Here is a 27,902-nt window from a genome sequence, read left to right on the forward strand (position 1 = left end):
AGGCCCGGATTGGCCATAGGGAGAACCGGGAGGATTCCCGGTGGGCCGGTCTGTTTTTTTTTGCCACGAGGGCCGGTGTTGTCATGCCACCGGGATGACGCGTATTTGCGGGTGAGAGATGTCCCCACCGCTTTATGCACAAGTTGATTGTGTCCCGAGTCCCGACCACTTATTGGAAGAAATCTTGCATTAGGGTTCATTGACATCTAAACGCATGGGAAACGCAGGACGTGCCGCTGTCTTCTGGTTTTCAAAGCGCTTACTTGAACACGAGTTTTGTTTCAGACGCGTCTATATTGATTGCGCTTGCCGGCCGCGCGTCTATATTTAAAATAAACTTGAGCGCGTCTTTTGAGTGCGCTTGCCGGCCGCGCGTCTATTATATTTTAAATAAATTTGAGCGCGTCTTTTGAGTGCGCTTGCTGGCTGCGCGTCTATATTTTAAATAAACTTGAGCGCGTCTTTTGAGTGCGCTTGCCGGCCGCGCGTCTATATTATAAATAAACTTGAGCGCGTCTTTTGAGTGCGCTTGCCGGCCGCGCGTCTATATTTTAAATAAACTTGAGCGCGTCTTTTGAGTGCGCTTGCCGGCCGCGCGTCTATATTTTAAATAAACTTGAGCGTGTCTTTTGAGTGCGCTTGCCGGCCGCGCGTCTATTATATTTTAAATAAACTTGAGCGCGTCTTTTGAGTGCGCTTGCCGGCCGCGCGTCTATATTTTAAATAAACTTGAGCGCGTCTTTTGAGTGCGCTTGCCGGCCGCGCGTCTATATTTTATATAAACTTGAGCGCGTCTTTTGAGTGCGCTTGCCGGCCGCGCGTCTATATTTTAAATAAACTTGAGCGCGTCTTTTGAGTGCGCTTGCCGGCCGCGCGTCTATTATATTTTAAATAAACTTGAGCGCGTCTTAATACAAACGGGCTGGCCTCTAAACATATTTTTTTTTATCCAAGTCATAGATGAATTCTCTATGAATAGTCATTATTCATCGTTTATTGCAAGAGGAACAAAAATCTATTTGATGCAAAACTCATTAGTTTCAAAAGTATATCCATGATGTTTTCTTTTTTTAACACAATGTAGGCCTACGTTATTTAGCAATAGACATGATCTAAGTACTAAAAAAAAAGATACGGATTATTTCCATTTGTTTCCAATGCATACTTGATAAATCTTGCTTGTGTATTGTATATCAGGGGTTTCCAAACGTTATCAACCCAACAGTTAATCTCAAGACTCACCATTTTTTAGAAATAGAAATATAGAGGAAAATACAAACACATTTGTTTCCTTTAGTTTTTGAATAAGTTTACTTTAGTAATATATGGTCTTATGGTAGGGCTGCATAATTATGGCAAAAATTATAATTGTTTACTGCATTTGCACGGAATATGAAATTATATATTTGAAAAATACAGTGAATTGCAAGGCTGCAGAGAACAGTGCACTACTGCAGACTTATACTACTGAGGGTTTAAAGATATTATTTTAACAGTCAGTCGTGAACTAAAGTGGGCCGGTCTAAGGCATGAAACTCCAGGGCTGAAAATGAGTCCCACTCCGGCCCTGGTATCTGGTTAAACACCTAAATAATTCAGAAAAGCTCATAAAGATTTAAAATCAAGACGCTGCCTCTTAGTTTTATTTGCTTAAATGCTAAATAACTGGCAACATTTTCAGTGTATTCAGATTTTAAGTAACAGCAATCATAATGTAAACACGATGCTATAGGATGTTTATGAAGAAATCTTCTGTTTCTTAACATTTTATATTAAGGATGAATGAACATTAAAAACAATGCAAGATTCAACAAAATGTATTTTAATCTATAAAATATTACAAACATGTTTCCTGAAACATTAAAGGTAAACAGTCATACTGTTGTTTATCTTCACCAGTTTATCAATAAAAATACACATCATTGATACAACTATGAAAAAGGCTTAACATTTTAAATACAAAGTATAAATCTCATAATTTTGTCTCTTGCTCCAGATTTAGTCCACTTTTAATAACTTCCTTCTTTAATTCCCTGTGGATGGAAATAAAGGAAATGCTTTAGTCTTTAATATAGCATTGCAAATTTTACACCTTAGTATTTAGTGCAACATTAAACAGTTTCTACATAAACTCAAAAAAATGAAGTGAAGAACATTCTGTGAAAACAATACATTGATATCAAGACAAATATTGAAATCAATGTGAAATCAATGACTGAAATCAAACTTTAGATGATGGGTTTCACAGACAGGGTCACAAATATGTTGTTCCTATTTGCCACAGGCATTTTTAATAAAAACTTGTATCACAATAAGTCAAACTATTTTATAAAACAAATAAAAATATAAACGCACATGCTCTTATCCGTGTGAACTTCCGTGTGGTCCTGAAGTTCAGTGTTACGTGTCTCCGGAAGCAGATAGGTCAGAGCTCCACCCAAAAAAGGAAGAGAACCGAATATGACCATTGGAATAGATGGATGATACACATCCAACAAGCTGATCAGAGGAGCGAGCATCCCAGCAACACGTGCACACATGGAGTTTAGTCCCACCCCATTTTGCCTACACAAAAGAGTTGAAGAATAATATTAAAAATAGACAGATGCACAAATTCATGCAAGGTTCATTTAAATGCAGAATAATTTCAATACCTGACCACAGTTGGGTAGAGTTCAGCAGTGTACACATAAACTATAGAGAAGGCTGCAGCGAGGGAGAACTTCCCAACCACTGCCATCACAGTAACAGCTATAGGGTACTCTGAGAAAACACACACACAATTTAACACATCTCCATCATATACTGTGCCACAACCAATAAAGCTAATGTAATTCAACAATGCTTCAAAGTACTATTGTAAAATTCAGAATTAACAAATTATTATTATAATAAAGTTTTTATTTTTAAGTTTATATGTATGTTTTAAGCTTTTTGGCCTTTATTTGGGCAGTAATTAGTATAGTAAAGAGTACTATTTAGTATAGTAAAGAGTAGTAAAGTGTTGGGTGGAGACATACTCGACCATGTTTTAACCTTTATTCTTTAGTCATATACCTGGTTCTACATTAACTTTGCATACTTGCTGGTATAGCAGGAATAACAAGGCAGGCTATGCCTCCGAGGACCAGCACGCCACCCTGACAAATCCTCCGTCCAAAACGCTCAATGAGAGGGTAACAGCTTAGACGTGCAGGAAACTCTGCAATGCCAAAGATGAGCTGAGTCAGGTAAATGTCCAGGCCAAAGTTCCCCACGTTCAAACTGACTCCATAGTAAACCAGGCTTGTCACAAACCTATGATAACATAAACAGATAAATGATAAAGGTTTTGCTGTTTGAGTACAGCTGCTTTTTCATTACATTGATAATACAGTGACAAGGCTGTTTTGTTAAAGGAAAACACCACCATTTTTCGATATTTTACTATGTTCTTACCTCAACTTATATAATACATACATATCTTTTTTCAATGCATGCGCTTAATCTTTGTACAGCTCGTTGTGAATGTGTTAGCATTAAGCCTAGCCCCATTCATTTCTTAGGATCCAAACAGGGATGAATTTATAAGCCACCAAACACTTCCATGTTTTCTCTATTTAAAGACTGTTACATGAGTAGTTACAAGAGTAAGTATGGTGACACAAAAAAATGTGAACTATATATTGTATGGCGGAAGAGCACTTAGTTTGCAGCACTTCGACCTTGACGCGCAGTAACATCATCAATCCTGACTACTCCCTCTCTCGTTTAAACTTCCATCAATATTATTGCGCCCGAGGTCAAAGTGCTGCAAACTAAGTGCTCTTCCGCCATACAATATAGTTCTCATTTTTTATTTGCTTTAAAAAATCGCCATGTTTAATTTTGTGCCATTATACTTACTCATGTAACTACTCTTTAAATCATGTAGCAGTCTTTAAATAGGGAAAACATGGAAGTGTTTGGTGGCTTCTAAATTCATCCCTGTTTGGATCCTAAGGAATGCATGGGGCTAGGCTAAATGCTAACACATTCACAACGCGCTGTACAAAGATTAAGTGCACGCATTGAAAAAAAAACAGGTATGTATTAATTGGTCTAAGTTGAGGTAAGAACATAGTAAAATATTGAAAATGGTGGTGTTTTCCTTTAACATGACATTCTTTATAACGTTTACTGTACCAGAGATGTATTATTTATCCATCATTATTAGTTTAAAACCACCAACATATCTGCTATTTCATGAAAAGGTCGATATAACAAACCAAAAATATAGTCAAATCAGTATTGTCTCCTCAATTTACATACAGTATGTTTTTGAATGTTATAATGTTAAATCATAACTGCAATATAAAAGACAATGTGTAATTCATTCATTCTTACAGCTTTCCTTAAAAGTCCTTTGAGTCTTGTAAGGAAAACTTGGCTGACACTAATAAAAGCTTATTTGGGTCTTCTTAGCTATATAACAGGTGTGGACATTTCCAACAATGTCTAAAATGCTGTCAAACTCACCACATGTAGCACATGATGAGAGCTCTCTTTCTCAGGTAACCCACACGGAATAAATCCAACATGGTGCCTGTTTTGCTTGTGTTTTCTGCCTCCATCTGATAAGGAATCCAATCATGTAAGTTTATCATTTTAAAGCTCAAAATAAATAAAGCATTAGTAGTTTGTTTATTATACAGTTTGTAATCAAAGCACCTTGTTGAGCAGATTTTCTGGTACTGTCCTGCCATTGATTCTGGCAGCATTCAGGATCTCCTTCTTGGCCCTCTCCTGTTTTCCCTGGGTCAGAAGCCATCGAGCTGATTCTGGAAGTATCCTGCCATATAAACAAAGATAAATCTGATGTGCATTTCGAAAAAAAGTGGTTAAAGAATGGTCCCAAATTGTCACTGGGGTAGTACTAATATGTACCATTTAGGTACCAATATGTACCTCTGAGGTACTAATATGAACTTTTGTGCAAAGGTGTACTTTTTGAAAGGGTACAGCCCCAGAGACAGTACTTTTTTCTGCAACAGCTGGAGAAAAATCTAGTTTTTGGTGTGAAGGGATATACAGTGTCAAACAAGAATCTGTAATAACTCTTACCAGTAATAAACAACTAAAAGTCCAACTGGCGCAGAGAGAACAAGCTGTAAAATCCTCCAATTGCGGATCCCGTAGGCCACACCGGACAGCAACATCTGACCAATAGCAACAAAGCAGTGGGAGAATATGGTAAAAAGTGCCCGCTTAGATGAACCACACCACTCGGATCCTAAAACATGTATGAGAAATTTACAGTTTATAAATGAAGTATAGCAAAAGGTGCTATGTACTGTACTGGTTTTAAAAGGAGTCACATATGTTACCCAGAACAAAAGTGTTGATTGAGATCCCTGATATGGTGGTGCCCACCACAAAGCGGAGAGCTATGTAAACATAGATGTTGGGGGAAAATGCTACTCCCACCCCAAATACAAACTGCAGTAACAAGGACAGCAGAGTAACAAATCGCCTGCCATACCTGTGTCAAGAAAATATGTCAACCATAACAGTTAGGAAAATATAATCAGGAATTCAAAACAAAACAGACCTGAATGATTTTTTCCTTTGTTGTTCCAAAGTAATCACAGCTGTATCAATATCATGTTGATCAGGGATTGAACTCTACACGTACTTGTCTGCCATTGGCCCAAACAGTAGAGCGCCAATAAGAAGACCAGCCATGTAGATGGACTGAGATGCCTCATTAAAAATCCTATTTTCACACACTAGGTCAAACTATGATAAAATAAGGAGAAAAATAATAACATGCTAAAACAAAAACTGTGCAAATGACTCAAGTGAGATGGATAACACTTCATATTTTAGTTACAATAATAAGTAATATATGCCAAGCATAAATTTGCAAATGCTACAAAAGTATCTGTGTTATCTACCTGCAAGTTTCAATTAATAACTTGGACTGAATAATAAAGAAAAGCGGTCAATACAAGCTTATAATAGATGGGAATTACTGTAATAAAGTTAAAAAACATTTCAAGCTGAGGCATCAAGATAAGTGTACATTTCTGCAAATTCTAGGGTGACTACACTGAAGGGGATATGCGTAATACAACTAGGACTGTCATGTGAATCATGATTACCGTATCATGCCCAGATGAACTTGCGATTGCGACATTATTGCGATATCTATTGCGGTGCTATACTGCAATATTAGTCAAATGTAAACAATATTAGTCACTATCATGTGTAGTATTAAAGGTCCAGTGTGGGTTTTTTAGCGGCATCTAGTGTCATTGGGGCTGTGCAAATTGCAACCAACCTCAATTTCGAAACGCAAAGAGAAGCTACAGTAGCTGCCACAGGACAAACAAGTGTTGTCTGAGACAACGTAAGGATAAAAAGTGCTCTATAGAACAGTTTGACCGTTTAGGGCTACTGTAGAAACATGATGGCGACTTTCATTTAAGGGGACCTGCGATGTATGTAGATAAAAACGACTCATTCTAAGGTAATTAAATCAATAGAGGGTATGCATTGACGTCACTTTTCCACGTGACCACGCCGGAACTCGCCCTGTTGAGTGGCGAACGTTTAACAAAATGGCTGGTTTTCATAGCGACTGCTGAGAAATACCAGTAAAACTGACTATTTTCAGATTAAATTAAATTTAGTTGGACTTGATAGAGGACAATACTTTTCTACATTTTCCAAGCATCTGTGCTTTATTAGGGTGCTTCGTGTTTGTTTTGGGAATTTCTTTTACTTCACTACATTCTAACACAAGACGCGAGTTCAACGATTTGCGCGAGAAGATTACATACAAAGTCAATCCAAAGACGCGATCAGACGCATCCTCGCGTGGGACGATGTGAATGACTGCGAAAACGCGCTATTCGCCTTAAACGCGTCTTCGCCCAAGTTGAAAATATTCAACTCGGGCGGAAAATTCGCATCATGACACAAAGTTTTATCCCGCGAGTAATGTAGAGAGAGTAACGCGTTGCCCCACGTTTGATGTGTTCGTAGAATAAAGCTGTGTATTCTTTAATATTGCACATTAAAATTTATTTAATACCTAATAACATTTAAATTGTGTAATTTTACTTGAGTAAAAGTATGTTAATGTACTTAAATATTAAATGTAAAACTTGTATTTATGAAATGTAATAGAGTAAAAATTATGATAATATGCTTTGGAATGATAAAATACAAACACTTGAAAAATACTTTTAAGTAGAAAGTAAAACCTCTGCTTGATAGTGACCCTAGCAACTTGTCAACCCACCAGTGGGCAGTGGACGTTGGCATGGACGATCAATATACTTCTCCTTACTTCTGTGTTTTTTGGCAGTTTGTAAAACGATAGCTCCGAATTCTTGTTAAGTCTGTTAGTACAGTCTATCGCACAACAGCTGTTTCTCATTTCGACGTGTTTTCCCCATGCTTTCGCAGATTTCACTCTGTACACAAATTTGCCGCTCTGTCTTTTGCCACTCAGTGGGCATAACCGCAGTCACGTGAATGACGTCATGTGAATACCCTCTATTTCGAAACGAAAAGAGAAGCTACGGTAGCTGCCACAGTACAAACACGTGTCTTCTGAGTCAACGTAGGGATGAAACGCGCTCAATAGAACTGTTTGTCCGTTTAGGGCTACTGTAGAAACACGACGGCAACTTTCATGTAAGTAGACCTGCTTGTATGTAGATAAAGCGGCTCGTTCTAAGGTAATAAAAACAATACAGTTCATTATGTAAGGTCTATATATACCACTGATAATATAGTTATGTGTTTTATATGGCATTTCTGTCAAGAGATCTTTTCACATCTTGCACATTTAATACGATATCCTTGATCATGTTTTTTTTTATCATGGTTATTTTTAATACCAGTATATTGTGACATCGCTAATAGAAGATAGTTTTGATTCATTTTCAATACTTTTGGATACTTTTAATAATTGCATAATTCATGTTACAATATAGTTTTGAGTTTACTATTATTCTAAAATATAAAAAATATAAATCAAGAATGAATACGTTTTCTAAAACAGTATAGTAGTGTATGTAGAAGTATCATTTCATTTTACACACCAGTCAATCATATTAAATATAATGTTATCATCAAACAGACTGTACCTCAGTAATAAGAGTTTTGCTCCCCTCTGGTGCTTTATGAGCCCATCCGTCAGTACACGATGTTGTTGTGTTTATCCCGTAAGCTTCAATAACATCCAGATCAAGATTGACAGGTGTGAACATCTGACAGCTCTCATATGCTCCATTTTTGTCCAGAGGGACGGTGAGGTTTAACTGTTTCTCATGGGTCAGGTTCGGACCCCTCTGTAAGATCCAGCTGGTGTTGCAGTGGTGTGGGAAAGTAATAGCGGCGAACATCTGACTAAACATGTGGAAAGCTGTGAAGATGTTGGGGAGACATACCGCCACCAGCAAACGCTTCTGAAACGCCCCAAACTCTCCAACAGACTCAAGGATCTTCCCGAAGTCGATCATCTTCACTGGCCGTCTGAGGATCAGTGACGGGTCGAGGTTAAAACACGGGAGAAAAATTAATTTTTAAACGTGTCACAAGTCCACGTTCAGATTTGAAAGCACTTATCTGTTACTCTGTGATATGGATGAGATTAGAGATAAACCAGTGTTGATTCATAATCCCTGAAAACACAATATAAATACATGGTTACTCTTACAAATCAACCATTAGCTCTTAGAAACTCATTAAATTGTTACAAAAGTCCTTGTGATAGTGCATCATTAAAAAAACTATAGTATTTACTAATGGAGTATAAAATACTGTAGTAAATAGGCATACTACAGTGTTTTCGACCATTACAGTATAGACTAAAAAGCTCCTGCGGTTTGTTATAGTACTGTAATTATACTATAATATACTACAGTAATAAACTGTACTGTAAACTGCAGTAAAAGTGTTTTTGAACCTTACTATAGCAAATACTGTACTATAGTAACTATACTTTCACATACTACAGTTACTCCTATATGAAAACAGTTCTGTAAACTGTAGTAATAGTATTTTAAACCCCTACTATAGCAAATACTATAATAGTAACTAAACTATAGTATAATATAACCTAAAGTTTATTATAGTAAATACGATAGTAATTTTTGATATTTTGTGCATCTTATTCCCTTTACAATTTTACCCAATAAAATATTCTACAAAAACCAAAGGCTAAAATTTACTATGTAGCTTATTTTTATGCTGTTTTTGTCTTGATATCATTTCAAGTCATTTTGAAGCCCCCTGATGTGTAGCACTGATCTCGTGTGTTTTTGAGTCTTACTCCAGTAAGATTATTCAATAAATCATCTTTATGTTATTTACATCACTTCATCTTCTGCCAGCTGTCTTCCCATCATCTCTGTATCTGCCTTGTGGTTGATGTGAAGTATTAACTCACAACAGAGATGCTTGAGGTTTAGTGATTTACTTAATTTCCTGACAGGGAGACAGATCTAGTGAAACTGGACTCTATAATGGATGATAAGATCTGCAAGCCATATCCATAGTTCTGCCAGATATCATCCCACCAAAGGAACCCAACACATTACCAGAATAGACCCACAAGAGACCATTATAGTTTCTATGAAAAACAATAAAATTTTATTTATAACTATTAACTTGATTAGAATTTCTTTGATAAATGTTTTTGTCCATAAGGGCTAACTTTTGATTATGTGCACTTTCTGGTAGCATACAACGTGTTGTGTGTGTGTGTGTGTGTGTGTATGCGTCTGTCCAGGTTCCAACACAGTTGTAAATCTGAAGGGACTTTGGATCATAAAGCTAAAACCAGTTTCACAGAAAGTCATTACTTTCTAGTTAAGGTGGTCTCAGTATTGTGGTTGAAGCAGTTTTTAAATGTTTATAGGGTCGGGCACAATATTTAGAGAATAACAGTGACCATCCACTCCCCTCTTTTACTGTGGCAAGTGCAGGACATGTCTATTCATACACCCCTTTTAAAAACTAATGTATTCAGTCAAGAAAGAGGCATTTTATTGTGTTCATTGTTTTTGTTTGTTTTTCAAGCATTTAAGAAAACAAAATCGAAACAAGCAGCAGAAAGTTGGACAAAAAGCTGTTAAATATAAACAAAAAAAGTACATTGATTTTATGTTTTGTTTTGTTTTTTGCTTTTCGTTATTTATTGCACTTACTGTAAGAGCTGTATGTACACTGTCCCATGGTTTGCATTTAAGAAAGTTTGGCAAATTAAATATACAACCCAAATTCATATTTATATTATATTATAATCTATAATAACATAAGTACTAATTACGATTATTTTGATGAACTTCTAGTACAAAGGCAAAGCGCAGTAAGTACATGTATTTGGTCAAAATTGAGTTAAGCATTAAAATGGGCCTATGAGAGATCTGATGTGTCTTGTGACAAAGTCTCCTGGTTCAATTTTGTCCCATTTCAGAGAAATGTGTGTGGCTGGTGTAAAAATGTTTAAGGGCATTTTTCTCGGTTTCTGTGTTTGCGTAAATGTACTTTTAATGTAGGCCTACTATGATGCAAGCATTATAATTGCATTTCATTTAATGGCCAGATTTGTTGTGACCACACAGTCTACAAGATTAATGGATATGATAAGAAGCATTCATGTTAAATTTACAGTAACACTTATATGTTAAAAGTTTCCCATCAATTTCTTACTTCTGAATTCTTCCAAATAAAACCAGAAAATTAAGAAAACAAGGTATAAAATTATGTAATAATTCCTGTAGTAAAAAATGTTCTACACTTTCTAAAAAAAGGTACAAAAGCTGTCACTGGGGTGTTACGCTTTCAAATAGTACACCTTTGCACTTATAGAAGGCATGTTAGTACGTCAGAGGGACATAGCTGGTACCAAACGTACGTATATATCTGTACCTATATCTGTACGTAAATAGTGAATTTGTGATATTTCAAAAGGGTAACGTCCCAGTAACAACTTTGTATCTTTTGTTCTTAGATTGTATTACATTTTAAGTCAAATACTTCTATTTAGGACTGAAGTGGATTGACAAAAAGATCAACTTGTATTAATAACATGTCAACATTAAAATATATTTGTGAAAACCAGAATAATTACATTTCTCCCTGGAACCTTTCCTTTATGGGAAGTAAACAACCTTAAATAGAAACTTTTAAGGGTGGACCTGCTGAAAACTCATATGTATTTTGCGATTTGTCTAATTCATATGAAGTGAATTGTACAAAAATGTACAATTAATAGAAAAAAATAATGAAAACTCACCCCTAAACCCAGCGTCACATGGGCAAAACCAAATCGTACAAAAAAGTACAAATTTGGTCATACAAATTCATACATAACCACCTCACAAAATAAGCAGTGTTGGGGAAAGTTACTTTTAAAATTAATGCATTACAATATAAAGTTACTTCCAAAAAATTAACTAATTGTGTTACTTTTCATGTAAAGTACTGCTTACGTTACTTTTTAGTTACTTTTGCGTTACCTTTTTTTGGCTGAGGTTTGATCTCTTTCAGGCCTTGCAGGTATTTTTTATGACTGAAAAGTTCTGCATTCAGAAATTGCATATTTCTTCACAAAAATGTCGCGCTCTGGCCTGCCATCTCAGTTTCTGACTCCCACACAGGCGTGTACGCATAAAGTGCATAATGTGACTCCGTTTAGTTTAATTCAGTACATAATTTTTTAAATCGAATTAAACCGAAAAAGTAACTTGCATTACTTTTTTTAAAAGTAACTCAAATATTGATGTGTACATTTAAAAATGAATGCGTTACTTTACTCGTTACTTCAGAAAAGTAATATTATTACGTAATGCACGTTAATTGTAATGCGTTATCCACAACACTGAAAATAAGTACAAATTGGCATGAGATTGTGTTAAAGTCCCCCCGCGATATCCTTCAAGACTAATTAGCATATTCATATCTATGGTCTGAGTGGTGCGATTGAGTAGAGGCAGGGAATAATTCACCTATTCATAGATCCGCGCATACTAAATGAGACAAGGGTGTAGTTATTCAAGCCGTTTTAAACCATGAAGAAAATACTGCACCTGGAAAAAAACTTTTACAAATGCTACTAAAATGCTCAAAGATGAGTTTTGTAATAACATTTTTAACTACAGGGGGACTTTAAAGCATCACACATACTGTATACACCACCTACGATCTTGTTGTAAATATAGCACCTCAAGACAAGAAAAAAAACCCAGCAGGACTCACAATGTGTCTGTGCAGCTGACACCTCCCATCAGCTTATTTATGAAGAACACCAAAGGCCATGAGTGAAACGTCCCATATAAAATCAAACCAATGGCAAAATACAATATTTACAAACAAGCTCAATCAAGTTCATCCACATCAGAAACACATGAATACTTAAAGAGTTCAATTTCAGAGCAGAGCAAACCAAACACCAAAGTTTCATTTCATCTCACATACTGTTGATGTTTTTTCCAAATCACTAACAAAAAAAACACCTATAGAGCGAAATTCACAGATAATGTGAAAATCTAAAACTACAATTCACAAATTATTGTGAAAACGTAAAAGGATATAGTGAAACATTAAGGCAAGTGTTTTAGAGCAGCATGAGACAGTAACATCTGCAATATGCCCAGTTTAGACGGCACACATTAAATAAAAAATAGGGCGGGGCATCTTAAAGTTATTTATAGGGGCACACCGTGTCATTAAATAGATAAACCAAACTTGACCAGCAAAACTGACAGCTGGCTCTCATATTTAAAGTTACAACTGTCTGCAGTTCTTCAATAATAGGAATTATATTTATATGCATTAACAAAACATTTTGTAGGTGTACAAACACTAACCAAAGTAAAACGAAAAAAAAAAAAAAACAGGCTCTCTGTACAACAGCAGAGAAAGAGTCTTCTTACTTGTGTTGTTGAGCACATCAACCTATAATCTGAGATTAACAAAATGTTATATATTCTCTATGATGGAAAATAAGGTTTGTTTGAATGAACCTCCCAAGTAAAAATTGCATGCAAAGCGCTCCTGAAATAAAAATCAAACAGTTTCTTTCCAAATGCATTGAAAAGGTACTGTACATGCAAAAAACGTTTATAACCACAGTCACTTATTTCCACCATAAAGAATCATTGTGTTTCATTCCCCAATATGCACCCCATATTTAGTTATAATAGAGAGGCATTAAAAATCATTTTAATGGGAGTTCAGATTGTGCAAAAGTAAGAAAATAAAAGATATAAATATAAAAGAAAAACATTAAGGTTATATCTGGCTGTGATGATAACTGCATACGTATATGCATAAATCGTAAACTTTATTTTAATTTATTCCTACAAATTATGATGAATCTCACATTGTGCAACTCGGTCATTTCATGAACTCCTGTGTGTTGGCGCAATGGTGCTTTTTTCTTTGGCAACAGTGGTTTCTTTTGGGCGATGAATAGAGGGGCAAATATGTGTTAATCTGTTGCTAGTGTTGGTATGTTTTCACATTTGTAGGCAAGTCATGGTCCCGCACAGAGCTGAAGTTTAATTAATGCTGAGCTGAGCGAATCCCAAGAGTTTGACATCATCAGGAATGTCAGAGCCCTCAACACCAGAGGCCTGAAAAACACAGCGTGCATGTCAGGTTACAGCAGAACAGGGCTTAGCCCTTAAAATACAGTGGCAATTAACACTCACCAGTTTAAAAGTGACATTTTTATTGGAATGAGGTTCTTCAACTATCTTCTGCAAATTAGCAGCCACTGAAATGACACATAACAGAGGTTTAGGTTTTAAACTCTGTTGAACTATGACTAAGCATAATTTACCTACAACAGGCTTAAAGGGACACTCCACTTTTTTTTAAAATTCAGCTGATCTCCAGGTCTGGCGGTACCACTTTTAGCATAGCTTAGCATAATCCATCAAATCTGATTAGACCATTAGCATCGCGCTAAAAAAATAACAAGAGTTTTGATATTTTTCCTATTTAAAACTTTTCTGTAGTAACATTGTGTATGAAGACTGACAAAAAATTAAAAGTTGCAATTTTCTAGGCAGATTAGGTAGGAACTATATTCTCATTCTGGCGTAATAATCAAGGAATTTGCTGCCGTAACATGGCTGTAGCAGGGCAATGATATTACGCAGCGCATGAAAATAGTCCCCTTGGTAACTTTCAATAGCAGGGGACTATTTTCGGGCACTGCGTATTATCATTGCGCCTCCTGCAGTCACGTTAAATAAGCTTTCTATTGATGTATGGTTTGTTAGGATAGGACAATATTTGGCTATAGCACTATTCGTGATCAACAAACAAAACAAAATAATACTTAAATTGCATTGATAAACCTGTGATGGTTTTCTGTGACGGGAAAGAAACGTAAGCCATCAACATCTAATAATTTCTGCGAGATGCACTCGGGAGACTAGTGCTTATCTCCCGACAGCATCAAGCTTCTCATGCTAACACATCGACCCCAGAGGATCTTAAGAAAAAATGTACATTATTTTACTCAAAGTCAACGAAAATCGAGCAGGACCAAAACATTTTACAGCTGATCGCTGTGAAAATGTAAAGAGACGACGTCAAGTATAACCGCAGCAATGACAGTGTTCTTAATATCACAAAGTAAGTGTTTTGGTTAATGCCATTAATGTTTATTTTTTAATCAGTGTATAGCACTAGTCAACTAAATAAATATAAAATGGTACAGATGAATGCACATTTATACATTGATTGAATAGATTTATAGCATTTCGAAATAAAAAACTGTCATGGATTTATTGCATTTTGTGGAAAAAAGAATTTGTTTTTATAATAAATCTTTGAAAATCAAGTAATGGATTTGAATTTTTTATGTTATTATAACCTAAAGACGCTATGTGAAAGTTTGTAACAGAAAATAGTGGTTTTCATCTTGTCACTTTCTTGGTATAGAAAACACGTTTTTACCGAAATTTGTCAAAATGGATTTATTGCGTTTTGGAACCGAACTCTTCAAATATACCCGTGCTACCTATGACTGGTTATGTGGTCGAGGTCACACATTGTTATTTCTAAATATTAACACTTTTTCATTTATGCACCTAGCAGATGCTTTTATCCAAATTGAGATAAGGTCTTAGGGAAGCAACAGTATGAGAAGTGGTACACAGTTACTTTCCAATGACAAAGTTTTATAATTTGGTTTTACCCTATCGGTTATTTGAAGTGTGGTTACTACCGTACTTTCCGGACTATAAGCCGCACTGGAGTATAAGCCGCATAATTAAAAAATGTGTCATTAAGACAAAATAACATATAAAAGTCACAGTGGACTTTACGTTGCGTTTATTTAGAAAATTATTTCACAAAATCCGAGCTGAAGAACAGACATTTAATCTGGAAAGACAAGTTATTCAACTAAACAATAGCAGACAGAACAGCAGGCTGAATAGATGACTGTATGTTAAAGTAATATTATCAGTTATTTACACGATAAACAATAGCATACAGAACATACCTGGAAGGTTGAATAGGCTAAATTAACCGAACAAGCCAACAGGTGTGAAGTTCGCATACTCGTCATTTAACATTACAGAACCCATTGAATTACATAAATACAGAAGCAGCATATGGCATACGGTATAGAAATATAAAGAATCTGATTAGTATTTCTTACCTATAACTAAATCTCTCCCATCTACCAGTCCAGCTGAGACTAGTTCTTGAGAAACCCCATCTGCTGTGTCTGCAAAAAAAAAAAGGTTTACAACACTGAGGGGCGGTTTCCCGGACAGGGATAAGACTAGTCCTAGACTTAAACACTTTTAAGAGCTCTCCAAACTGAAAACAACTTGCACTTACATACCTTAAAATACATCAGTGCCCTTTGTTTTACCTCAAAATGCACACAGGCAATGTTTTTAGTAAGGCATGTTTGTTAAAACTAGTTATATTTCCTAATTAAACTAAGGCCTAGTCCTGGATTCAGCTAATCCTGGTCCGGGAAACCGCCCCTATGTGTTTTCCTAAATGCTTTAAAAGTCATGAAAGTACTCATACTTTGATACTAAATGTATTGTTTTCCTTATGAAAAAAAAAACAGTTAAGTGAATGTGTTACATCAGAAGTTTGTTGCTTTACCTCTGCCAGGCATAAACTCAAATCGGATGTCATTCAGCTCCTTCTTTAAGTTTCTGTAAGACAGCAAGGGAGAGAAAAAAAATCAATAAACAACAGTCCAAGGAAACATTCAGGTTTGAGGTTAAATGTCATGAGATTATACAGTGGGGAGACTAAATTCTGGTCATTTAAGACATTCACGCGGAAATTCGCGTCATGGGAGGGGCTTCTGCGGCTCCGCCTGCTCCCTGTAATTACGTCACTACTATAGCAAGCTCCTTATTGGTTAACACGGCACGAATATCCACCAAAGTTCAGATTTTTCAACTTGCGCGTTTCCCGCGGCAACGCTCCATTCATGCGTACCGTGCCGCAGGATGCCTATCTTTGCATTGACTTAACATGTAAATCACTCGCGCTTGCTGCCTCTTCCCCGTCTGGTGTGAATGCCACATGGGTTCCAAAAAAAAAAAAACATTTAAATATTGAGAAAATTGCCTTTAAAGTTGTCCAAATGAAGTCCGTAAGAATATATATATATTATAATATATATATATATATATTATTTATCATCATTATTTATCATTAATAATATTTGTTCTTACGGACTTCTTTTGGACAACTTTAAAGGCAATTTTCTCAATATTTAAATGTTTTTTTTTTATAATATATATAGGATAGGAAATGTACAAAATATCTTCATTGGACATGATCTTTACTTAATATCCTAATGATTTTTGGAAATAAAAATTGATAAATTGACCAAATACAACATATTGTTGGCTATTGCTACCAATATACCCGTGCGACTTATGACTGGTCTTGTGGTACAGGGTCACAAATACTAGATTATATTACTATAAGATTAATGTTTTAAATTGACATATTATTGATATAATAAAGAAATCTATCTGCTGTATGACCATATAGAAGAATGCTAGAATTGATTCCTTAACAAATCTGTCAAATCCAAAGTATTTGTGCGATTCCACTGTGCGTAACTGAAAATAAAACTACAGGAGTGATGGGAATTTACTGCATTAACATCAATAAAGCTGAGATAAACACAAGAACAGTGCACACAACGTACCTTAACCTTAATACCAAACTGATGGGGGACTCGGTTCCTGGGGCCTATAGGCAGAAACACAGGTTCATTTGTATAATCTGACCTGAAGGATGTATCTTCAGACATGTTGTATGAACTATGAAATTGATGCTGCACCTGCGCAGGGTTTGCAGCTGCAGGCTTGCCGTGAGATGGGGCCGTGGTTGGTGCGTTATTTTGAGAGTTGGGTGGGGAAACGTGTGCTGGACCCTGGCCAGCGTTTTGAGGTAGTTCAGGCTGCAGCTGACTGCCATAAGCCTGGAAAATCTACAAACACATGCACAGAAACACATACAGGTTAGTGATTGTGCAAATGTAAATATAATGAGATTGAAATGAATACGTCAGGAAGAGTAAGAATATCATGTTAGTACACAGCATAACATTCTTGATTCTCTACCTCTGTATCCTCCTCTCCATCCCTTACTCTAGGTGACTGTGTGATGGAGACAAAAGGGCAAAGGTCAGAAGTCGAATACAACATTCAAGTGATGATATATAATCAGTGGAGTTATTGTAATTCTGCATTGGATTTGAACACGGTAGTAAGGAATAAAGCATGAAGTTACATTCCTTCGTGTTTTTAGAGATGTAAAATAGAAAACAGGTTATAGATTTAGTTTGTTATCATTTAAGAATGATAAATTGAATAAAGGTCTTTGAGTGTGCGTTTACATGCACAGTCTTATGCCGATTATGGTTAATAAATTGATCATGTACGTAACGCGTAAAACGGTTTAAGCAAAAACTGATATATTTGCATAACAGTCTGCTCTAGCCATAGTTTATTGATCTGCATTTAAAGGGGACATTTCACAAGACTTTTTTTATGATGTAAAATAAATCTTTGGTGTCTCCATAGTATGCATGTGAAGTTTTAGTTCAAAATACCCCATAGACAATTTATTATAGCATGTTAAAATTGCCACTTTGTAGGTGTGAGCGAAAATGTGCCGTTTTTGGGTGTGTCCTTTAAAATGCAAATGAGCTCATCTCTGCACTAAATGGTTGGATAGTGCATATTAAAAGAGCAGATTTTCCCCTTCTGACATCACAAATGGAGCCAAATTTCCGGGTTGATGGAAGCACTGGGGATCCAATTCTAGCACTTAAACAGATTAAGTCAGATTTTCATAATATGTCCCCTTTAAACGCATGAAACAAGTTTCTATAATAAGCAGATTTTTTTTACAATTATTCGCTTATTCTGTACAGGTAAACGCACTCATTGTGATAAATACACCTAAGAAGTCCTTGTTATATCTACACAAAACATATTGTAATCAGTATAGTATGTCCAAAATAAGCACACAGACACATTATTACTCCCACACAAAATTGAGATGATTTCAGGTACATGTGTCATAGCATCTATGAAATTTAGGGATTTCATTTTAGGATACAAAGCATATATCGTAGCACCGATAAGCGACCATACACGTTAGTGCTTCACCCAGCAGACGTCTTATTATAAAACTGTTAAATGTAATTTGGTTGGTTATCAAAGGTTTGATTTGGTCAGTATGTCCAGGTTACGGATTAAAAACATGATACAGATGGCTTCCAGGAAGGACACATGTTTTAAAAATAAAATGCAGGAACTCGTAGGTCTTAAATCTCTCTTTTCTTGCAATAATTGTTCTTTAGCAACACCGAAGAAGCTCAACTCAGTGAAACTACAGATTAGGCAATCTTAAATTGTCAGGTCTGTATCTAATTCAGCAATGTGACCTCCAAGCATAAATAAGCCAAGCTTGACTAAATATTGAGAAGAGGACATACAGGGCTCAACATTAAGCATTTCTTTATTGGTCAGTAGTCAGATGCTTGGGCTACCAACAACTTTTCCGCAACCATCATAAAGGCTTTAACCATGCAATGACCAGTGTTGGGGGTAACGCATTACATGCATTACGGAATAATATTACTTTTCTAAAGTAACGAGTAAAGTAACACATTACTTTAATAATGTACACATTAATGTTTTAGTTACTTAAAAAAAAAGTAATGCATGTTACTTTTCAGTTTAATTAATTCGATTTTTTTTTAAATAATGTATTGAATTAAACTGAACGTAGTCACGTAGAACTACGAACTCTTTACGTGCGTGCCTGTGCGGGAACAGTTCAAGTCAGAAACAGAGATGGCAGGCCATTTTTGCAATGAATATATGCAATTTCTAAATGCTAAAACACCTGCAAGGCCTGAAAGAGATCAAGCCTCACCCAAGTAAGAAAAAGTAACGCAAAAGTAACTTAAAAGTAACGTAAGCATTACTTTCCGTGAAATGTAACCAAGTAACGCAATTAGTTACTTTTTTGGGGAGTAACTTAATATTGTAATGCATTACTTTTAAAAGTAACTTTCCCCAACACTGATCATGACAGCTATAAAATAATAAATACACTTGCTTTAAAGTAAATATTTAACTTTATTTATTTTAACAACTAGTATACACTATGCATCAATACAAACTTTCTGTGCTGACACCGATATTTAATTACTTAGAATGACATCGACCAATGATAAAAAAATCATTGGTATATGGAAAATGCTGACACCCATATATTGCCAATATCGCACACCCATACCTGATCTTCAACTGTTTTTAAACAGGTGGCGGATGTCCGAAAGACGGAACAATTGCTTTTATATGCCGATACCGATTATAGGTCAATATGTGACCATGGACCACAAAACTAAGTTGTAAGGGTCAATTTTTTGAAAATTGAGATTTATACATCACTAATAAATAAGCTTTTCATTGATGTATGATTTGTTAGGATAGGACAATATTTGGCCGAGATACAACGCTTTAAAAATCTGGAACTCGAGAGTGTAAAAAAATATTAAGATCGCATTTAAAGTTCAAAGTCCAAATGAAGTCCTTATACAGGGTTCCCACACCTTAGTTAACTTCAAATTCAAGGATTTCCAGGTCCAATACCCTCAAATTCAAGGACTAAATGTGGGGACACAGTTCAAGTGAGAGCAAGGTTACATCGTGTTACCTTTTAAGATACATTGTTACAGTTCCCTTTCGAGGGAACTCGCGCTTTAACGACAAAGACAGGGTGATGCAGGAGCCAGGAAGTTTATCGCTATCTGAAATATTGCCAAAGACGGCGTTACAGGGATGAAGAAAGTATGGCAAAGGAGACACAGCGTCTCATTCCCTTCTCAGGGAACAACAGACTTTTTCATGTGTCAAACACAACTATGCAAAAAAGCATTTTGGTATGAATCAACATTCGCATACAGAAGATATAAGCATTTAAAGCAAACAGTTTAGCACGTGTGCTTAAAAAGTCTAGAATTTTTATGATATTATCCTACACTATACAGGGAAAAATATGGATTGGGAACCCTGTTATAACGCATATATTACTAATGAAAAGGTTTGTTTTAGCACTCTGACTTACCGCTGTGGTGCCGTTGTTAACTTTTTACATAAAAATCAAACTTGAAATGGAAAATCCCCTAGGAACATGTTGAAACGCAAAGTTTATAGGCGAGGCCAATATTGTTGCAGCCAGACACAAAAATAAAGTTTTCATATATTTACGGTAGGTAACTTACACAATATCTTCATGAAACATGATTTTTAGGTAATATACTAATGATTTTAGACATAAAAGAAAAATCGGTCATTTTGACCCATGCACTTTATTTTTGTTGTGCAACTTACGACATGGTCCAGGGTCACATATATCAATACATCTCTAGTATGAAAACACTACAAAGTCAAAACTCAAAACTCTTTTGCAGTGGGCCGCTCTTACTGTTGAGCCCTGGTATTGAACAACTCATATCACATTTTGTGATCTAAATTTATGCTGTATGATTATTTATTGCAGAAACATGCTGAGTGTCACAGGGAATCATAGATAACCAAAGTGCAATGTTCACTAGCCTGTCCTAATAAACGTATTGCTTAAGCCATTAAAGTTAATAGCTCCCCTCGAATAAAAGACATAAAAGCTACCCTAAAAATGTTCTACTGCACTTCTTCCTTTATGTCTATCACTTCCTGTTCCTGCACTCTCAGTGTGCTTCCTTTGTTATGCGAGCCATCTGTATCAGAAAACTGAACAACCCTGGGCGGGGGCAGCTCAAGAGGCTGAGAGAATCGGACTTGACGCCTTGTCGACTTGGACTGCTGCTCCTTTAGCGGCAAACACAAAACACAGAGCCCAGGGGTGAGAAGTGCCAGAATGACCACCAAATTACATCACACACAAACAAACAGAGTGCAAACGACATACAGAACAACACAACAGTTCAAAGTGCCATAGCAATACAATCATTAGTATTATGTTGAGTATCTAAAAGGTGATCGCAAATGCAAGGCCCAAAAGCAAGCGTGTTACCCGTAAAGCGGCGACGGCGGCTTTTCCCTCCTCGCTCTCCTCATCCAGTTCATCATCACTCCATTCCCACTCGCCATCTTCTGTTTTATGGAGTCTCCCGCTGGAGCCCGGTACCCGCCGTACCTACACGAAGACACACTTACGTTTACGTTCACATTAGGGGTTTAGTAGATGCCCTAATCTAGAATGACTTTTAACACTTTATGTTTATAACAAGCATTAAAACAAGCTTTTGTTAAATAGTTATTATAATAAACTCACATAAAGACTACTAAAAACAATACACGCATATGCTTTTCTTACCCGTTTTGCTCTCTCTGATATTGTAGGTGCTCTATGTAGCAACTTTTCCTGCAGAAATTCATTATTCTGCCAAATAAGGTGGATAAAATGTTACTTAATAAACAGATTTTACATGACTAAGTCAAATCCAGCTCTCTCCCCCTACTGGACACATGTGGTAGCACATATGGAAAGCTAAGGATGTTCAGTGGAAAATCATAAAAACACAGAAAAATAAACTTAAACAGGATATAATATGGACACTTACACACTTATTAAAATATGTGCAAACAACACATAATCATAAAATTTACCCATCATAAAAATGACTCCTACCTTGGCTTTCTGGAAGAATTTATGCTTTAGGAGCTCTGACGATGTTGGCCTATAAAGCAAACATTATTGAAATACATTTGTTATAACTCAAAGTGGTGTCAGACATTATTAGCATAAGCATAAAGAGTATCTCAGGTGCCGACTACTAAAAGCTGAATTTTAAAACCATTTAAACTTATTTGTATCGAATAAGCCACATGAACATTGACAAGCTTCTCAGCACCTTTTCTCTGGATCCTTCTGCAAACACAACGAGATCATCTTCCTCAGGGATTTGCCATATTTCTTCACCATCTCTTTGTCCGTAATACCAGTCTCAAGGCAAGGTGGATCATTCTGCAGGGTCAACATCAGCACCTACAAACACACAACACTTTCTTGAGCTGGGTTATCACATGCAGGGTCACGTGTTTTTTGTGATTTGGTCCATACAGACATTTGTTTGATTTCAGTGCAGGACACAAATCACTTTTGTGTTACATCTAGACGAAACCACGAGAAAAGATTTCAAAGACACATCACTCAAAAGCCTTTTGCTGTGAATACAGATGTGCAAAATGCACTGGCCATAAAACAGATGTGTCTTTCTTTATTTATTCTTCACACCATTCCAGCATCTATTCATGCCATGGCGAGAACTTGTTAATTCATACACAAGTTGATCCACGCAAGTTAATCCATACACAGGGAGGGGAAATTTGACATCTCCAATTCACCTAACTTGCATGTTTTTGGCCTGTGGGAGGAAACCCCAGAGTACCCCAGAGTAAACCTATGCTGACACAGGGAGAACATGCGAAGTCCACACCTGACCTAGCCAGGGCTCTAAGCGGGGATCTTTTTGCTGTGAGGCAACCCACTGAGCCACTGTGCCGCCCACAGATGTGTCTTAAAGGGGGGGTTCAATGGTATTTCAAGCATTCTGACTTATTAACACAGTTATAGAGTTGTTTCCTCATGCTAAACGTAGGCAAAGTGTCAAAAAGCAGTTGGACGTGTTACAGAGTATTTCTGTGCCGAATGCACTTCGCCAGGGTTCGTACAAGTTTCGGAAAGTTTTTTTCGATTACGGGTCCAGCTGACGTTTCAGGGGTTTCTATACGTATCACTTCTTTTTATGGGCACTTCCCACGGAAAACCCCGCCCACCCGTCAATCAGCGGGAGATGCTAGAACTTACAAACATCACATCAAGCGACAGCTTTGTTTAATTTCAAAACTCAACAAATGGCATGAATGAAGAAGTGTGTTTTTGGATGTTAGGAGAAGAAATCCAGCCTTATGGAAACAATGGATATAGTTTATTATCAGGTATAGCAGCAGAGTTTTGTGTGTGTGTTTGTTTAATGCTAGATTTCATTGAAAAGTTGCATGCGGTAAGTAAGACTTCTGTCTTATGTTGGAAATAGGCGAGTGCATATGATATAAATGACACGAAAGTGTAGTGAATCATAAGTTAAACAGTGTTGTATATAGTGTTGCATGACTCGTACTCGCTCCTCCCGCGGAAGTAACTTCTTCTGAATTTTTTTGTACGTTATTGGAAACAATCTGTAAAGTTGATCTGTCTTTTATAAATCTGATTAAACTGAAGACTCTTTGGAGATATAAAGGATGTAATACTACTCTATAGGTACTCCAGATTAACATCAGAAATGCAGAAACATCATGTGTTATGGGAGCCTAAAGGGCTGATGCAAAATTCATTAGAGCCTAGTATCTGACATTCGCTCACCTTCATAGGAGGGTATTTGTGGTAAGGCGCAGAGCCTGTGGCCAGCTCTATGGCTGTGATCCCAAAACTCCAGATGTCTGCTTTGAAGTCGTAACCTTTCACCTGTGCATAAACAGTAGAGGATTTGTTCGCCAGCACTTCTTACTGAAGTTCTTATATTTTAAATGGAGGAAAAACAAGCTTTATTCTGGATTGATGTGGGTGAAGAAAAATATGAATCCCCAAAAAGTGGTGGTGAAGATCCAGAACATACCTGCTCCATCACCTCTGGGGCCATCCAACATGGTGTTCCTACAAATGTCTTGCGAACTTTGTTTCGCGTCATGTCACCGCCTGTGGCTAAGAAGGCACTTACACCGAAATCTGGAGAAACAAAATCGTCAGTCTTTATAGGAAAGCTAACTTTTTGCACTGCCCAATAGGTGCCACATATGATTTACCTGCAATTTGGACAGATCCATCTTCTCCTAACAGAATGTTTCCAGCTTTAAGATCTCTGTAGAAAACACACAAAAAAGTCTGCTGTATTTGTTGGAACCAGTGTGTCAATGACTAATATGTATAATATTACTAAAAGCGAAAAAGGTCACTGAAATGTCCACAATTTAGACTAAAACGAATGTGGGGTATGTATTGAAATCACAGGCCTGTATCTGCCATGTGCTTTTCTTGCTGGACAGATGAGCATCCAGACATAGTAGTCACAGTAACAGACATTATTTGGATGCAAATAAAGCTGATGTCCTAACTAACCCTCTGTCCTGTATTTATCACGGTCTTAAAGTCACAAATCTCTTCATGCTGTGCGTGTACAGACAGAGCTTAAGATTTATGAAGCATCAGGAGACTGCCAGACAGAGTTTATAAATTCAGATTCAGGGGCTCACATGAAGATTTTCCTGGTGTTCCTGTAGCAACTTCCCTGATCAAAATCAGAACTGATTAATCAATAATTTTAATGTTTCTTTAATTAATAATTATTGCAATTAATAACACAGAGCAAATCCAGTGTAATGTCATGCCTCCAGTTTCTTGCACTGTCCAGATGGGGGCAGCAGATATGTGAATTAAACTGTGGAACCTGACAGAAGCTAATTTTGAGATTTCATTAATTTTTGTTTCCATAACACTCACACTATATTGATATGGCAGTATCCAATTGTGCACTTTAAAGGTGTAAAACCATAAGTGCAACCTTTAGTTGTGTAAGCCCACACTGACACAAACTTGTATGCACTACACGCACACACACATAGAAAACTCCCCAGTTGTTCACTCCTACTGAGCAAATCAAAACAAACTAGCACATGTCCACTCCACACTGATACAACATATGGTAGTATTCTTGAAGTGTAACAGATGTTGTGAGGCGATTACAGTCATTGCGAGCATGACTGATAATCGTTTGCATATTTCTTAGATGGGTGCAAAGATAAAACAACACGTCTAATTTGGAAAATGAGGTACAGTATTAAAAAGCATAACGCAAAGAAAAGTGGGAGATGTGGTTCCTCTGTGAGTCAAATAAACCAGTTCAATGTTTGTTGGTAAAAAGTAAATGAATTATAATGCAAATTTTTAATCTCTAGTTGTGCCTTTAATTTTTCATGAGATTCATAAATTTTACAAATATGCAAATCAAATGAAAGATTCATAGACAGATACAAATAATTCAGACTTAAAGGGACACTTCACTTTTTAAAAAAAATAGGCTCATTTTTCAGCTCCCCTAGAGTTAAACATTTGATTTTTACTGTTTTGGAATCTATTCAGCTGATCTCCGGGTCTGGCGCATAACTTTAACGTTAACGATTTTTCAACTTGCGCGTTTCCCGCGGCAACGCTCAGTTCACGCAAAACGTGCCATCCGCGCGATTTGCACCGCGCTCACCGCGCCGCAGGATGCCTAATCGCGTCTTTGCATTGACTTAACATGTAAATCACTTGCGCTTGCCACCTCTACCGCGTCTGGTGTGAACCTTGCTTAAGCCGCATCATTTAAAAATAAGTCAAGACGATGTAACATATATAAGTCACAGTGGACTAACCGTTGCGTTTATTTAGAAAATTATTTCACAAAATCAAAGCCGAAGAACAGACATTTAATCTGGAAAGGCAAGTTATTCAACTAAACAATAGCAGACAGAACAGCAGGCTGAATAGATGTCTGTACGTTAAAGTAATATTATCAGTTATTTTAACCTGGAAGGTCGAATAGGCTAAATTAACCGAACAAGCCAACTAGCGTGAAGTTCGCATACTCGTCATTCCACATTACTTAACCCATTGAATTACATAAATACAGAAGCAGCATATGGCGGACTCTCGCGGCTGTAGACGGTAATGTTGTCTCTTGCCTCATAAATGTCAAAATTAATTCATACTGACTTACAAGGCGCACCTGACTGTAAGACGCAGCACCAGCCAAGTTATGAAAAAAACGTGGCTTATATACCGAAAAATACGGTAGTTCCTAGCCATATCTGCATTGAAAATCACAACTTTTCATTATCCGTCAGTCTCAGTACACAATGTAACTTCTTAAGAGTCAAGTTTCAAATAGGAAAAATATCAAAACTCTTTGGTAATTTTTGAGCATGATGCTAATGGTCTAATCAGATTCAATGGATTATGCTAAGCTATGCTAAAAGTGGTACCGCAAGACCCAGAGATCGGCTGAATGGATTCCAAAACAATCAAAATTAAATGTTTAACTCTAGGGGAGCTGGAAAATGACCCTATTTTTTTTAAAAAGTGGAGTGTCCCTTTAATAATAAACCCTGAGTGATTTTTACTTTTGTACTTTTGGATAAATGCAGTTAACCAAGGGTTAAGCATGGCGTCAATATGTTATGCAAGTATGCATGAAGGCAGAGAGAGACTGGAGGACATTGAAGTTATAGTAGGATCATCACAGCCCTAGTAATTACATTGCAGGAGTCAGATATGTAAAAATTTCCCAGAATGGAATTGCATCGCCATATAAATTCCAGATGGTATCAGGCAATCAGAGGAACGTCAGCACAATAGCAGCATGGTTTCATGAGATCTAAGCCATATTGCTTACAGCCCAAGCAATGATGTCAACTCTCTGTAAGAGCCATAAAGACGTAGTTCTGGTCGGTCACTTCCACCAAAATGAACCAACACGGTCCATTTGAGTCCAATTACACAAGAACAGAGAAAGGTTAAGCCAATAATTACGCTGTTTGCGGGAGACTCCGAGAGGAGCTGCGAGGGAGAAATATTTTCTACGCGCCCATCTGCTGGACTTCTCATGGTGGTGAGGATGATGAAGAATGTTGCCGCTTTCCTCACTTGTGACAACTGACTTCATGCCAGTCTTAAGCCTCAGTATATAATTGCATCCTCCAGAGATGCAGAAGGTATCGTGTAGCTGCTCTCCCCGTGTAAATATGCGCTGCTGTGCAAGGACATACAAACATCGAACACCTCCCTTCGCTTCTCTCTCTCGTGTGATACAGATTACAGCCCTGACACAGGACTGAAGGAACTATGAAACCAATAGTTTTAGTTACGGTACATTCACACTGGATTCTTATTCGTGTCTTATATGCTTCTTATTTACTTTAAATCGGTGATGTCACATGTTGCCGAACTAAATTGTGGATCCAACTGCGTCGCATCACTGGCGTTCCTTGCTGCATAATTTGACTTTGCAAGCGCCAACGCAGGCGTCAGCCAAACCAATCACCTTATGTGAATAACTTTATGCAATTATGTTTATACAAGATCAAGTGTGTGTTGCAGTCCACTATGACGATTGCATCAGAGCCATGCTTAAAGGAATAGTCCATTTTCTTAAAAGAAAAATCCAGATAATTTACTCACCACCCTGTCATCCAAAATGTTGATGTCTTTCTTTGTTCAGTCGAGAAGAAATTATGTTTTTGAGGAAAACACTACAGGACCTTTCTCATTCCAATGGACTCCAACGGACACCAACA

At 36.8% G+C, this 27,902-nt stretch overlaps 2 protein-coding genes across 4 annotated transcripts in view; both read right to left on the bottom strand.

Annotated features, from left to right (window-relative positions):
• Positions 1–1,818: 1,818 nt before the first annotated feature.
• Positions 1,819–8,635, bottom strand: slc22a13b (solute carrier family 22 member 13b). 2 transcript variants are annotated; one of them, XM_055181300.2, is made up of 10 exons: positions 8,121–8,635; positions 5,654–5,757; positions 5,346–5,500; positions 5,083–5,251; positions 4,690–4,810; positions 4,498–4,592; positions 3,083–3,297; positions 2,655–2,763; positions 2,356–2,565; positions 1,819–2,033 (listed from the first exon to the last, which is right to left on the bottom strand). In XM_055181300.2, the coding sequence occupies exons 1-10, from the start codon at positions 8,493–8,495 to the stop codon at positions 1,973–1,975; spliced, it is 1,614 nt and encodes a 537-aa protein (XP_055037275.2). In that variant the 5' UTR covers positions 8,496–8,635; the 3' UTR covers positions 1,819–1,972. The 2 variants fall into 2 exon arrangements, with proteins under 2 accessions (XP_055037275.2, XP_055037276.2); XM_055181301.2 differs by lacking the exon at positions 8,121–8,635 and adding an exon at positions 7,268–7,495.
• Positions 8,636–12,241: 3,606 nt separating this feature from the next.
• Positions 12,242–27,902, bottom strand: part of oxsr1b (oxidative stress responsive kinase 1b) — a 62,280-nt gene continuing 46,619 nt past the window's right edge. Inside the window, exons 5-19 of one of the 2 annotated variants that reach the window (XM_073864065.1) lie at positions 24,375–24,430; positions 24,188–24,297; positions 23,935–24,036; positions 22,424–22,557; positions 22,201–22,249; positions 21,886–21,951; positions 21,583–21,705; positions 21,309–21,377; positions 17,613–17,648; positions 17,330–17,479; positions 17,195–17,238; positions 16,126–16,178; positions 15,662–15,730; positions 13,695–13,759; positions 12,242–13,616 (exon numbers count right to left, since the gene is read on the bottom strand). In XM_073864065.1, coding sequence (XP_073720166.1) covers positions 13,542–13,616; positions 13,695–13,759; positions 15,662–15,730; positions 16,126–16,178; positions 17,195–17,238; positions 17,330–17,479; positions 17,613–17,648; positions 21,309–21,377; positions 21,583–21,705; positions 21,886–21,951; positions 22,201–22,249; positions 22,424–22,557; positions 23,935–24,036; positions 24,188–24,297; positions 24,375–24,430 — 1,201 coding nt within the window. In that variant the 3' untranslated portion in view covers positions 12,242–13,541. The remainder of the gene's footprint in view (positions 13,617–13,694; positions 13,760–15,661; positions 15,731–16,125; positions 16,179–17,194; positions 17,239–17,329; positions 17,480–17,612; positions 17,649–21,308; positions 21,378–21,582; positions 21,706–21,885; positions 21,952–22,200; positions 22,250–22,423; positions 22,558–23,934; positions 24,037–24,187; positions 24,298–24,374; positions 24,431–27,902) is intronic. The other variant, XM_073864066.1, reaches the window with a different exon arrangement.

This window comes from Misgurnus anguillicaudatus, chromosome 25, assembly GCF_027580225.2.
Source record: "Misgurnus anguillicaudatus chromosome 25, ASM2758022v2, whole genome shotgun sequence".
NCBI lineage: Eukaryota > Metazoa > Chordata > Actinopteri > Cypriniformes > Cobitidae > Misgurnus > Misgurnus anguillicaudatus.